Source organism: Anolis sagrei, chromosome 5, assembly GCF_037176765.1.
Source record: "Anolis sagrei isolate rAnoSag1 chromosome 5, rAnoSag1.mat, whole genome shotgun sequence".
NCBI lineage: Eukaryota > Metazoa > Chordata > Lepidosauria > Squamata > Dactyloidae > Anolis > Anolis sagrei.
Window position 1 is genome coordinate 25,633,127 of NC_090025.1, and position 15,419 is coordinate 25,648,545.

General features: G+C 39.9%; 1 protein-coding gene across 1 annotated transcript in view; it reads right to left on the minus strand.

The window, feature by feature from the left end:
- STPG2 (sperm tail PG-rich repeat containing 2) overlaps window positions 1-15,419 on the minus strand; it is a 259,212-nt gene that overhangs the window by 156,192 nt on the left and 87,601 nt on the right. Inside the window, exon 11 of the mRNA XM_060779207.2 lies at window positions 6,742-6,907. Within this exon, the coding sequence (XP_060635190.2) occupies window positions 6,742-6,907 (166 nt within the window). The remainder of the gene's footprint in view (window positions 1-6,741; window positions 6,908-15,419) is intronic.

Here is a 15,419-nt window from a genome sequence, read left to right on the forward strand (position 1 = left end):
CCAATCAGGAGTCAGCCTGACTCCTCCTCCTTCTTTGCTCAACAACCAGGAGGCCAGCTACTGCCAAGCAGGCTTCGGCCTAGCCAGCTAAAAGGTAGTTTCATTACATACCTCCCCACCTTAAGTCCTTTCTGGAAGATTTTTAATTTCTAATTGAAATCTGTAAGAAAGGGTTTCTCATAAAGAGAGCTCCTTCTTACCTAACTCCCTCTTCCTGAATCTAACTATCTTACTAACCTTATCTAACCTAACTAAACATCCTATCTAACATACCTAACATTCCTATCTAACAGGTTCACAGTCCTAACTAACATTGCCTTGCAACTAAACAACATTTGCAAATAATACAATACTGTGCATGTTACCTAAGCATTCCTGCAATGTAAAATAAAACAGTCAGTACAATATACAAACCTGCAAAAGAAAAAGCATGTTAGATATAATACATTATACAATACATCCTATAAATACAATTACCTTATATACTATACTCTATCATGTAATTAACTATATCATTACCTGTATGATTATTCTACCATACTCACTAATGCATTATATAACATGTATGTACAGTCAAGGTATTGCTCTAACCTGCAATAAAATATTTTGAATTGCAAATAATCAATTTCGTTATAAGCAAAGAAACTTACTGAAGTTACCCTGGGGCTTACTCTTGGTTATCTGGCACATTCAAATTTTAAACTGGGAATCAACTTAGGCATGGCCAACATAAAGGGTCTGAACCTTGTTTTATTTCAGCCAATGCCACAAATTCTTCCTTTGGCTCTTAAATTAACACCACCAACGGCCAATTTAAACCCCATATTCCTATCTTCAGATGTTACTTTCCAAGATGGAGCTGAGACAGTGTCATCCCCGTATAACACTCTCTGGACTTTACGCTCTAGCTCCACCTGCTGTTCTTGTCCGGGATTACAATCTTTAAATTTTCCCTCCAAATCTAACAAAGAACCAATTGAATACACTCTCCCCCATTTAGACAGAGTCCCGTTCCCCTCAGTCTCTGGAGAAATTTTTCCTACAACTTTGGTTCCGTGAGAATTTGGTTCTCTGGGCAATGTCCAATGTTCTGTGGACACTGTCCCACAGTCCAATCTTAGTCCTGCTGGTACTGGACCAAAGGTATCAAACATTGTCCCTCTTTGCTGTCGTGAGGGCCTCTCCTCCGCTGTCCTCCGACTTGGATGGATGACTCGCTGGTCTCCTCGAGGGATGACCTCCCTCCTCTCCAGATGACCACGAGACCGCTCCGCCTCGCTCTCGCTCTCCAGCCGTTGCTTCTTTTCAAACACTAAGGCGATCTCCGACCTCTCCGGGCTGTTGACCATCGCCTTTCTTCTCCTCTCTCCCTCCTGCACCGTCTGCTTCGATGTTGAGGCAGTCTCAGACCTCTCTGGGCCGCTGACCGCTGCCTCTCTCCTCCTCTCTCCCTCCTGCACCGTCTGCTTTAATGCTGAGGCGATTTCAGACCTCGCAGGGCTGCTGTCCATCAGCTTTCTCCTTCTCCCTCTCTCCTGCACCATCTTCTGTAACGTCGAGGTAGCTTTAGATGTTTTTGGGCCGCTGACCGTTCCCCTTCCGGCTTCGCTGGAACACACGATCGGCTTCTCGGAGACTAACTCAACCGTGCTTCTAGTTGCTGGCTTTTCGGCTTCCCTGGCCACCATGACGGGCCCCTTGGTAACTTTCTGTACCACTCCTTTAGCCACGCCATCCAGCCCAGAGTCAGCTCCGCCATCTTTGTCTTTCTCATCCTCCTGAGCCTTTCTAGCAACCTCAGCTAGCACCTTGGCTCTCTTGATGAGGGACAAATGGCCTGGAGTCCCTGGCTGAAACTCCTGGTGCCATTCCACAGCCTGTGCCACAACTTCTATAGCACTGTTTAAATCTCCTCTTGCCCTCAAACATGTCGCCATTAACAAAACTAGATTAGTGGAACTCTTCAGCAATTCTGTATCTTTCAAAATCATGTATGCTTCATGTACATGGCCTTGATTCAACTTTTGTATTGCCATAGTCAACTTTTCGATTTCTAGAGGCAGCCACTAATCCTGGGCTTTCTCCTCCTTCTTCAGCCTCAGTCTCCCTTACAGCCTCCTCCTGTTCCTCTCCCTGAGTAGGAACCACAGGAGCTTTTTGGTGTTTAGGAGGCGCCATGCTGCTGTATAATGGTGTCTTCTAGCAGTTTCTGAGGTAAACTTTCTTCAGAAACGATCTGGCTCAAACTTTTACCTCACAAAATCACACCACCCCACTGGATTTAGGCTTTTAGTCACGAATCCCACCGCTGCCACCAATATAAAGGAATCAAAAATACCTGGGGCAGGGGGAAACAAACAAATCCCACCGCTGCCACCAATATAAAGGAAATCAAAGATACCTGGGGCAGGGGGAAACAGACAGATCCCACCGCTGCCACCGATATAAAGGAACTTAAAAGGTCAACCCTGGGCAGGGCGGTCAAACTACCAACACACCTTTACCCCCAATAGGATAAAAATCACCAAAAAGGCTGACCCTACGTTGGTCTAAGTGATTGACCTACTGAGCTTGATAGTAGTAGCCGCCACCACCTCAGTAATATGACCTTAGCAACCAAACAGGGTGTGAATGTATACGAGGTAAATTTGGCTTGAGTATGTTATAACTATGATGAGAGAATTAATTCTAAAAGAGGCGAAAGGATTAAGGTCCACTCTAATTAACGATGAAACAATTAAGAGTTTATTTTGTATTAAAAATGAACAACTACTCGATGTGATGAGTGGTACAGTATCTTGAAGTAATCATAAAACTTTGGTTGCTGGAATCAAACACTTCACTCTGACATAATAACTTTTATAACTGAGAATCCCTTTAAACCACTGTTCTACTAATAGACACAGTATTCTCTGGGATACCGACCCAAGAAAAATGGCAATAAGGTATCTGTGAAACCTTTACAAGGCTCACTAAAGCACAGCCCTCCTTTACTAGTTCTCTCTAACTCAGTAAAGCTCTGGCTTCCTGCCTTCCCCTTATTCCAAAACCTTAGAGATCTCCCTCAAAGTTCTCTCACTTCTCTCAGTTCCCTGCTCTCCCAAAATCCAACTCTCTCTCTCTCACTCTCAGACTCTTCTCTCTCTGTCAGATAAGACAGCTCCCTTTCCCTCCTTTAGCTGACTCCACCCCTGATTGTAACACCCAATCAGGAGTCAGTCTGACTCCTCCTCCTTCTTTGCTCAACAACCAGGAGGCCAGCTACTGCCAAGCAGGCTTCGGCCTAGCCAGCTAAAAGGTAGTTTCATTACACAGGGCATTGTGGGCAAGCATAAAGATGAAGAGTTATTTGTTCTGCTCCACAGTCGTGCAAGGAGGAGGATTCTTCTAGGAAAGAGTATGTTCAGTTGCCCATTCTTGGTTTACTCCTGGAGGAAGACTTTTGTGGGGGGCATCCAATTGGGATTTCCTGGTTTAGCTGCCCAGAGGGATACCCTTGTTGTTGTTGGGCAAAACATTAGGAGGAGTGGTGGTTCTCATTAAGCTTTTACTTGATTTGAGACTACAGGGAGGAGGCTGATAACCATGCAGTGGATGGCTTTCACGGCGTTCAACCTTATTTCTCTCACAGTTAGCAGCAACTTCCCGTCGCACATCGCGCGCGGGGGGGGGGGGGGGCAATGCCAGCTAGCTGGGAATTGTAGTCCAAAACACCTGGGAACCCACAGGTTGAGAACTACTGCTCTAGCATGAATCTATGGTATGTTTCTGATGTATGTCCTCAGCTTTACAGTAGGCACAGGAACATATCCCATACAGATAGTTTTACTTGATCCAAATTCCTAAGAACACAAATTAATTCTATTTTAGATGTCTTACAGATCAATCCTGAGCATGTTATTAAGATGAAAACCTTCACTGCTGTTATGTGCTGCCAAAGTCAGCTTCAATCTGCATTAGGTGTCATATTGTTATTGTTATGTGCTGTCATGTCAGTTTCAGCCTATGGTGATCCCATGTATGCGTGTCTGTGCCTTCAAGTTGCCTGGGTTTTCTTAGGCATGACTTTCATAGGTGTGTCTTAAGAAAGGAATACTCTGAGATGAATTTCTAGTTAAAAAGGTTAAGGTAAAGGTTGTCCCCTGACATTAAGTCCAGTCGTGTCCAACTCTGGGGTGTGGTGCTCATCTCCATTTCTAAGCCGAAGAGGCAGTGTTGTCTGTAGACATCTCTAAGGTCATGTGGCCGGCATGACTGCATGGAACGCCGTTACCTTCCCGCCGGAGTAGTACCTATTGATCTACTCACATTTGCATGTTTTCGAACTGCTAGGTTGGCAGAAGCTGGGGCTGACAGCGGAAGGTCACGCCACTCCCCAGAATTGAACCTGCAACCTTTCAGTCAACAAGCTCAGCAGCTCAACTTCCATCTATATACTAACCAGTGCTGTCCCCACTTAGCTTCTAAGATCAGATGGGATAGAAATTAAACCTATGGCGACTCCACAAATTAGAGCCCACCAAGAGACTTTAACTATAAAATACGCATTGGTGATACATTATTAAACCAGTCAGAAAGTGTGGAAAAAGCTATCCTTCAAAGCTCACTTCATTAGACAAAGGTGATACAGAATTCATGCAGAAGAGAGCATGATGCTGCTGTGGTATTTAACAATCTTAAGTGCACATAGGTTTGTAGTGGTGGAGATCCAAACCCAAGCAGCCAGCAAACCCCTCTGTATTGACATAAACACATCTTTGGGTTCCAACCAGAAACACCACCTTCTTTTGCCTTATCTGTAATAACCTGTCTTCAATTTCATGTGGGAGTAAATCACAAAACCATTTGCAAAGTGTAAAGGAAAACTTAATTATCAGAAGATGATGCTTTATAATGAGAGCCACATCATTTGATAATAGTTTCATTAAGTTAGTGGAAGTAATTTTTTATATTAGGTTACTATAATTACTGAAACACAAATGAACATCTGCTGACAAAATACCTCAACTTTCATTTCAGTACAATTGTCTCACAGTGCTAAAATAGGTTTGCCCAGAAATCTATAGTTGTATGCACATTGCTGTGCAAAAGATCTTCTTAAAGAGCTGGGCATGTTTAGCCTGCAGAAGAGAAGGCTGAGAGGAGACATGTTAGCCATGTATAAATATGTGAGAGGAAGTCATAGGGAGGAGGGAGCAAGCTTGTTTTCTGCTGCCCTAGAGACTAGGACACGAAACAATGACTTCAAACTACAAGAAAGGAGATCCATCTGAACATGAGAAAGAACTTCCTGACTGTGAGAGCTGTTCAGCAGTGGAACTCTCTGCCCTGGAGTGTGGTCGAGGCTCCTTCTTTGGAAGCTTTTAAACAGAGGCTGGATGGCCATCTGTCAGGGGTGCTTTGAATACAATATTCCTGCTTCTTGGCAGGAATATGGATTGGATGGCTCATGAGGTCTCTTCCAACTCTATGATTCTCCAATGAATAGATAGCAAACACTTCTTTGGAGAGAGAGAGAGAATTCTCCTGTCCCAGCACCCAAACAGGAAATTTGACGAAAATAATAAAATCATAGAATTGGAAGAGACTACAAGGGCCATGCAGCCCAACCTCCTGCCATGAGGAACACACAGTCAAAGTATTTCCAAAGATATTGTCATCCAGCCTCTTTTTAAAGACTTCTAGAGAAGGAGACTCCACCACACTATTAAGGAGCATATTCCACTGCCAAACAGCTCTTACTGTCAGGATGGTCTTCTTAGCAGAGCTCTTGTTCACAAAACTCAGAGCTTGAATACCTCTAGAACATCATGCTCTGGGTGGCCTTTTCTGTACTTCAGCATCCCACAGCTTTTGCCTGGAAAAGCTCATCTTTCTGTCTCTCTTTAGATTTACCCTGAGAGTAAGGATGTCAACTCTTCCTTTCATTTCAAACAGTTTTCAGAAAAAAGGAATAGGACAAGTGTGACTGTCTCCCTTCTCACATTTACCAAGTTTCTGGATTCCATTATGTAACACTGAATTCTTTCCTTTGATTATTAAAGCATCCGCACACAACCTCTTTTGCTCTGCTACTTCTATTCCACTTCTCCCCTGTCTTTTGTGGGACAGCCTTCAATAGTCAATAAACTGTCTTTTATGGTAGTTCCTTTCTCCTATAAAATCCCTTTCTGGGAAAACTCACATTTTTCTTCTGTTGCTCGTAACCTTACTAAAGCACTCCACTATCCACATTTTATTCCCACAGGCACAAACTTTGCACTTCTCTGAAAACATGATAGTTTCTAGATCAGTTCTTTTGAAGTGTCAGAAATTTGTCCAGATGAACAGAGTAAAAGTTGAAATAGATAAGGTGTTTCATGTCAAGAAGAGTTTGCAGATATGTAGAGATATAGTCATCCAAGGAACATGATTAAGATGGATTTAAAACAGTACTACTGTACATTAAAGAAAATGGTTAAAGTATCTTAAAATATCTTTTTTTTAAAAAAACTAAAAGGCAAATGTGGTAGTCAGAGATCACTTGAAGCTCTTGAACATAATTAATAATTAATTAAGGCAGACCCCGAGTTACAAACAAGATAGATTCTGTCAGCTTGTTTTAAGTTGAATTTGTTATGTAAATTGGAACAAATGTAACTCTAGCCACATACATACATACATACATGCATACATACACACACGCACACACAAGCTTTGAATAGCATAGAGAAGGGTTATTTACAAATGTATTTGACATACCTGGCAAATCCTTTTCAGTCCTTGATACGCTTTCCCTAAATGTCCCACTGAGAAAAGAAGTATGTTTCTTTTTAGCCATTAAGGTTCGTGGAGGCAAATACTCAGTTTTACACTGTGATTTTTCAAATGATTTTTGAACATCGTAGGATCCTGGTGGTGGAGCGTCCTGTAACATTAAAGAAAGTGTCAATGGAAGCAGGAAAAGCATTGTAAAGTAATACTTACACACTATAAGATAATGCTATTCAAAGTGGCAGCCTGTGAACTGGTTCCAGCTCATAAGACATTGGCTGTCAGTACTCAACAGGTTTCCCAGAAAGAAAGAAACAGCAATAGTCAATAGACATAAATATTAGGCTTGGGCGGTTTCGTTCTTTAATTTCGTAATTCGTTATTAATTCATATTTAAATTAGCTTACGATCCAATATTGAGCCATGCAGGAATAGTGTGAGGAGTAAATTAGATTCGAAACAATTTTTTCAATTTATTTCGTAATTATTTCGTAATTAGTTCGTAATTAGTTCGTAATTATTTCGTAATTATTTCGTAATTATTTCGTAATTATTTGTAATTATTTCGTAATTATTTTGTAATTAATTCGTAATTAATTCGTAATTATTTTGTAATTATTTCGTAATTATTTTGTAATTATTTCGTAATTATTTTGTAATTATTTCGTAATTATTTTGTAATTATTTTCGCATGTCTGGTGCAAGTTTTATAATTGTTGTTTGTTTTATCACACCAACAGTCACAACAGAGGGAGAGGGAAGCTTCAGAAGTTCCCCCTGTCCCATTTGGAGGTTTTTTTAGCATATTGCGCAATCGCGTCCGCCATTAACGAATCGATTCGTAATTATACGAAATTTCGTATATTTCAAAATTTTTAAAAGGAAAATTTCGGAATTATTTTAAAAAATGAAACGCCAGGGCCCCCTAAAAACAAAACGAGTTTAGAACCAAATTTTTCCGTGGTTACCCAAGCCTAATACAGTACAATTTCTTGGCATATTGGGAGTAGGAGAGGATTGGATCTGTCAGTTTATCACATCAGTTAGGTGAAAAAGCTGATACAGCTCTAGCTTTTATACACTATAGAGAGACCAAGACACACATACAATTTAACAAACAAAAAAATCCATCATAGAAGCTTAGAGTTAGAAGATACCACAAGGGCCTCCAGTCCACACCCTTGCCATACAGGAAAAGCACATTCAAAGGCCATCCAGTCTCTGCTTTAAAACCTTCAGAGATGATTCCACCAGGCTCTGAGGCAGCAAAGTCCACTGCCAAACAGCTCCCGCCATCAGGTGGAACCTCTTTTCCTGCAGTTTGAATCCATTGCTCCATTGCCCTGGTCTCCAGAGAAGGAGAAAAAATAGTTTGCCCCCTCCGTAATGTAACATGGCTATCATGTCTCATCTCAGCCTTTTTTTCCCCTCCAAGCTGAACATATTAAAGCTCCCTAAGCTGTTCTTCATAAGGATTGGTTTCCAAACCTTTGATCATTCTGGCCTCCCTCCTTCATACACCTTCCAGCTTGTCAATATCCTTCTTGAACTGTGGTGCTTAGAATGCGACACATTATTTCAAGCGAGGTCTGACCAAAGCAGAATACAGTGAGACTATGACTTTCCTCAATCTAGACAGTATTGGCTTTTTTAACAGTCACATCACACTGTTGACATCACACTTGAATCGCCCTGAGTCCCCTTCGGGGTTGAGAAGGGCAGTATACAAATACCGCAAATATATAAATATAATATATAATTGACGTGTTCAGCTTGTGGTCTAAAAGTTACTGAATACTAAGTACAACAAGGTTTCTTAACTGTGATGGGTTTCAGGGGGTTGTAAAAAAAATCCCCTTTAATTTTCTCCCTATTTTAAAAATTAAGTGCTTTTCTTGCTAGATAGGAAGCCTCTAGCCATTATCATATTCTCAAAGGGGTACAAGATCCCCAAAAGCTTACAAACATCTAGACTACAAGTATAAAATCCCGATGAAACTGAATACCAACAGGAGAACACTGCCAATATTACACAAATAATTCCCGATTGATTTTTTACAAACCATTAATCTTCCTGGAAAAAAATCCTCTTTGAGTACTGTCATGGGAAATGAATTCTGCATATATTCAAAGGCTAAGGATTAATTCCTAATTCTCTGGGATTTGTAGCAGTCTTGGGTGAATTCCAGAATCCAAGGGCCATTCTTCCTACTTGGTACCTATCTCTGGCAGTAAAAGGTCTAAATTTTAGCATTTGGGGAAGTTTCCTTTGTTTTCTTTTCATTTCATATGTTTATAAGTGGGAAGAAAAAAGCTATAAAAATATTAAGATAGGAACATGTATAATACTCATATTTGCAAGTCTGTATTCACTTCTTGTTTTGTTTAAACCATTTTTGTGTTAATTCACATGTCAGGATAGTGTGTACTGGAGAAACTTCAATTCCTGAGCTATTTGAATGAGACAATAGACACACAGTAACAACGTGTTTTAAAATTCCCTGCAAAAAATCGCAGTCACTGTAAATGCTATATCAATTATGTAGAAATAGTACTTATCAACTAAATAAAGTAAGATAAAAGTAAGACAAAAAAAACACCAAAATATAGTGCTGAAGTTTGATTCCAAGGTCCCCCACAGATACTAAAACCCATGGATGATGAAGGTCTTTTTATAAAATGGCAAAATAGAGTTTGGGATTTTTGGATTGGGTTGGCAGGCGGGGGGGATATTTCAAGTTGTGGATGGCTGAATCTAAGGAAGGCCAACTCTACTCAATTCCACTCACTACAAAATGTGCAGAAAATATTGCTGACTATCAACTTCCAGAATTCCTATTCTGACTAAAACGGCTGAGAGTTTAATTTCAGCAACATATTGCTGCAAAAATCCCAACACTGCTCTAAATGAATACAATAAAAAGCACCACAAGAGACTTAGTCTAACATTAGGGCATTTAATTTACCTCTTTTTAAAAAGACAGGTGATTATTTACGATTATAGACTGAGTGAGAAGTGATAATGTATTTCCTTACTCAGCCATTCTTATTTAACAGTTCTTGCTTCATTCCGATTGAAGAGTGTTAATTTATTATCCAAGATGGACTTGTTTACTTCGAATTTAATGGTTTCCAATTAAGCTAAAACATTTAGTCTTCCATCATTTATAAACTCTTTCTGCTAGGTTGCTGTATTAATATTTTTAATCAACATCAAGGAAACATTAGTATTTATAATGCTGATAATTCTCGGTTAACTATCCAATGTTACAAACACAAACATAGTAGGTAAAGCTAAGCCCTCCATCTGAACTTCCAGATACTCAATTTCATTTTACATTGCACTGAAATATTTGTCTCATATTTTAATGTACATTTATGCTTTTATTTTCAGAAGCCTCCTTTTAAAAAACCCCTAACCTTTATAAAATTACCATTTTATTACAATGTGCAGGGCAACAGAAGGGATTCACACAATCTCTGTTGTGAAAAGGCAAAATAATGGCAGAAGTTATATTAAAAAGTTAAGACAAAACTTATCTCTTGTTTTTTACTTGACTATATTCAGAATCCAACTTTCCTTAATTACATCTCCATTATATTTTGAAATTATATTGAAAAGGCTGGATTTGATATCCATCCATCCTTTGGAGGGTTAAATGCAACCCTTTTGACTTTCAACTTGCCTATTTACTTAATCATTTTGTTAAGAAAAACCCTTGCACATGGCCCGTTTTGGCACATAACCCTCTCTTGGTTGATGCAAATCTGTGGATATGGAAGACCAATGCTAATCCATTCCACTTTATCAAACCAGAAATTAAAATGACACTTCTGTTTACTTTCTGTTTAAACCAAGGCCTTTCCTGGGCCTGAGAGAGTTTGAGAAAGCAGAACACCCCCCCCCCCCCATACACATACCTTTGAGGAAGGGTATGGTATTTTTGTAACCCTCAAACATTGTATGGGGTCTACCATACACTGGTACTTATACATCTACTGATTTAGAGTTGCTCTCCCTTATTTGCACTGTTGGGATACATTCGATCAGGAAGGTGTCCATGGAAAATAGACTCCTCGGTGTAGAAAAATGGAACAACAGCACCTCCCCATGGCCAAGTCGAGCACAGCTTTCAGATGCCAGAAATGAAAGAGGAAAGTCTTGTCTCTGTCTATGCATTGTCTGTCTTTGTCAACTGTATAATGGCATTGAATGTTTGCCATATATGTATTCTGAAATCCACTGTTGTACTCCATAGAAGGATTCCCTCTGACTCCCAACATCACACAGTTGAGTAGAGCCAAAGCAATAAAAGTAATCCACAATAAAAAGGCAAATCCAATTGATTAAGAAGTAAAAAAGAGCAATAAATCCAAAGAGAAACAGTTCCAGAAAGTTCATTAAACCAGAGGCTTGATTCCAAAGGCAAAAACAACAGCAAAGGCACTTAAACAGGAATCAAACAAAGACTAAGGTCCAGGAACATGGCACGGAGAACTATTCTTGAATCCAAGATTGCTTCGTCTGAAGCTAGACTCCATACTTGGCACTATATATCTACTTTGTTTCCCAAACAGCTAGGAACGGATTTTTCCTTAGTTTTGGTTTCTCTACTAGCTAAGCGCATGATTTGTTTGTCTCTGCTGGCTAAAAGCCCTTCTTCTGTTCAAGGATTAAAATCTGCACCTGGAGATAACTGACCCTGGGACTGCAGCTCAGAGCTTCTCCCAGGCTCAAGATCTTGTGATTCCCTTTGCAGCAACACAGGCCTGTCTAAGCCATTAAATGAACTGCATACAGGCCCCATATTTCTAAAACTAGACCCAGGAAACAGACCATAATCCCCATTCCCTTCAGAAACATCTTCATGAACAACATCCCCATTCCCATCAGAGGACTCAACTTGAACATGAACAACATGTCATTCCCATCATCCAAAGCAACCTGATTATTAGACACAATTACAGGCTGAACAGGCTGACATCCAACATCCGCTCTGAATCCCTTTGGGGAGATATAGCGGACTATAAATAAAGATGATGATGATGATGATGATGATGATGATGATTATTATTATAGAACTGTGGAGGAGTTTGGACAGGGGACTGGAGGTAGGAACAGGTCAAAATTATGTATTCACTATCTTATTTATAGAGATTTCAACTAGGTCCACGTCACTTCTTCTAATTATTCCTGTTTTCAAAGAGGTACCCCTTTTCTTAAAAAGTTTGCAATTCTACCATTATACAGAATTCAGTTGGCATACTGAAACTATAATCATCCAAGAAACACATAATGTGTTGCATGCACAATCAATGAACTAAGGATATGAAGGTTAAATCATGGTTGGCAAGCCTTCATTCTTCTGGCCAGATGGACCCACCTGGCCTCATCATTCAGCGTGTCAACTTCTCCTCCAAATCGCTCATTTCTTGGCCCAGTTCCATGTCTAGGTTTTCTCCACCTCCAAGTTCTTTCCCCAAATTTAAATTACTAATGCATGGATGGAATCAAATTATACATGCAGCTCTTGTATTCGGAAATATTCCCCTTTTGCCTTTCATATGTATGTGTGCCAGTTTAAAAAGCAATCTGCTTGATTCACCAAAATTGGAACGCTCTTTATCAAATGTCTATTAACTACTCTAAACAGTTTAATGGACAGGATACATGTTCCCTGTACATTGTATAATCCATGTTTAATATTGTAAGCTAATAATTATGATATAATCTGACCTAGTTTTTTAAATATCAAGAACCTTTGTTTTTAACATCCAAATTATTCATTCCAAGAATTCCAATCCTACTAAAAATACATGGATTGACTATTCTCTTTGAAAGTACCTTCACCAATCATGAACATTACAGCAATATTTTTATTGCCACGTTACAACAATATTTTTTCTTCTATTACAGTTCCAACTGAGATAGTATGGTTGCAAGATGCATTATGTATAATTGTTTCTGTTCACTAAATGTTTTAGGCACAGCAGAAAGGTTGGAAATAAAAAAAAAAATCACATCAGGAAAAAATACAAAAAAGAACAAACAAGCCAAAGAAATATTTGATATGTATTATAAAATTGACACTTGCTTTTAATTCAGCAAATCAATGGTGATGAGTGACAGTGCGCCTAGGAAGTAATCATCTATGCAATTTACAGCTTTAGGTATCTAAATTTTGTTGCGTGTGCTTTGGTGTCTATATTTTGCAAAGTGAGGTAAAACTTATTAGAATATTCTCAATTATGACATTTCACAGACTGTAAATACTTATTAAGTCATAAAAAAGGCAACCAAAGATTCAATACCACATTTTCTGTAAAAACTCTACATTAGAGTGTTTCTTTTCTAGCAAACCAAGGAATAAAAAGCAGTTTAAGACTACAATCAGAATAATACCTCAAGGGCAACAAATCACATGAAATCTTGGAAGCTAAGCAGGGCCAAGGTCAGCCCTAGTTAACACGTGAATGGGAGACCATCAATGAATGCAAGTTGTGAAGATCCCTTACCTTGCCAGCCGGGGGTGGCAGGGCCCAGGAAGAGTCAGGCTAGGTAGTTTTCAGCTTAGAAGGCCTGGCAGAGAACTGCAGGAGCCATCTTAGTTTAGGGAAGCCTCCAGTTCAGAGTGGGGAGTGGCCTAGGCCTGAGCCAGCCCAGCAACAGCCAGGATTGGTTGGTAAAAGGGGGGCAGAGTTAGCCAGTTGGAGGGAAAGAGATCAGATTATTTTGATAGTTCAGTTCAGTTCTGGGGGATGTTAGAGGAGGATTAGAGTTTTAGGAGTCTCTGTTAGGAATAGGCAGCTTGCCTGTAGTTTGCACAGCAAAGTAGGCTGTGGCAGACTGGTTACAGCTATTTTAGAAAAGACATAGCTGGGATTTGTTTAGGAAATTGTAACAAGGAATAGTGCCATTCTCTCAAGCAACCGCTACGTTTCTAAGAACCAAGAACACTTTAATTGTAACCGCCAAGCCTCTGGACCTGCATTCACTTTTATTCTGTAACTTGTATTCAATAAACCTTTCTTGTTATTTTTACAATCTAAGCCTGAGTCAAGTGCCATTTTTGGTTTGAGTCCTTTTCAGTGTATTCAACCTCAACCTGTTTCCCCTCAAAGAAGCCCTTGTTAATATACAGTATTTGGTGGAGTAAAAAAGCCTTTTAATATTTTAAACAGTCTTTTAGCATTCTAAATAGCTAGAGGGTTCGTGATTCTTCAGTTTATGGTGGCAGCGAAGGTTTTAAATAAAGAGACATCCCCTCAAACGCTATAAGAGCCAAAGTGGTGTGAATTCCTTATTGAAGGAGGGACAGTGGTGGGATCTGTTTGCCCCCTGTCCAGTGATATTGTTTGGCCATAAAGACTGCCTTTATGATTAGGGGTAGATGGTGGGATTGAGCGCATTGCCATCTGCCTGGTTATTATATTGGTGTGGCAGAGGTGGGTTTGCTTTACCCCCTGCCCAAATAGCAATAAAGGAGTCTTTATAATTTGGTGACAGTGGTGGGTTTTCTTACCCCCTGCCCAAATAGCAATAAAGGAGTCTTTATAATTTGGTGACAGTGGTGGGATTTCTTGCCCCCTGCCCAATTGGACATCGAGCGTATCTTTATACAAGTCAACATTATCAGAGATATGTGCAGAAACATAGTTTTAGACAACATATGTAAAAGCAAAACCCGAAGAGATGAACATTTACACAAATATTCACAAATATTCTCTAGCATCTTCCAGCATTCCTCATCATTGGCAATGCGGTCTTCAGTCTTGCCGGCACAGGGGTTTAACCCACTGCGCCACCGGGGATGTTATCTCTCCAATATGAATTCTTCTGCATGGACCTGCTTATCCCAATCTTCTTTGGAGGTCATCCTGTGGGCTATTACGCCACCTAATTTCAATAAGAGAACATATACGAGTGTTTTGCAAACCCAGGAGACTGATGGATCCGGACGGATTCCTGAGGAATCTCGGGGCTCTTCCTGTCATGGAGCCTGGCGATCCTGTTGACGCCCTGGTTGATTGCTATAATAGCGAGATGGCCAGGGTGATAGACACGATCGCTCCCGAACGTCCCCTCTCGTTGCACAGAGACACGCCCTCTCCTTAGTTCACTGGGGAGTTGGCTGTGATGAAGTGCACAAGAAGGAGACTAGAGTGCATCTGGAGGAAATCTCGGGGTGTCTCCGACCAAACGTGGGCTAGAGATTCAGGAGGGGATGTCCTTTTGCAATTCCAAAGGCATGTGAAGCAGAAGCTATTTCATAGCCCTTGTGTTCCAAGTCAAGTGCTCATCTTAGATATGCTTCTGGTATGATAACTGCTTCCTGCTAATAGCTAAGCATTCTTTCATAAAAATCCCTAAACATCTAATCATACTCCTTGTAGATTTCTGTTTCAAATATTGAAATAGACAAAGACTGACATGTAATTGTAATTCAATTTTATTCTGGGTACAATGTAATCTTCCTAATATCTGTATTAGACATAAAAGGATGAAGCACTTTATAAAGGAGTCTATCATTCATTAAGCTTATTGAAGAACTGTCACTATCAAAAGTAATTTTTTAATTTTTTTCATATATTTTATAGGATTACTCTAAATTGTGTTTTGCATTATTCATTGCATAATGTTTAAATGTCTGGATCACAGTCATTGT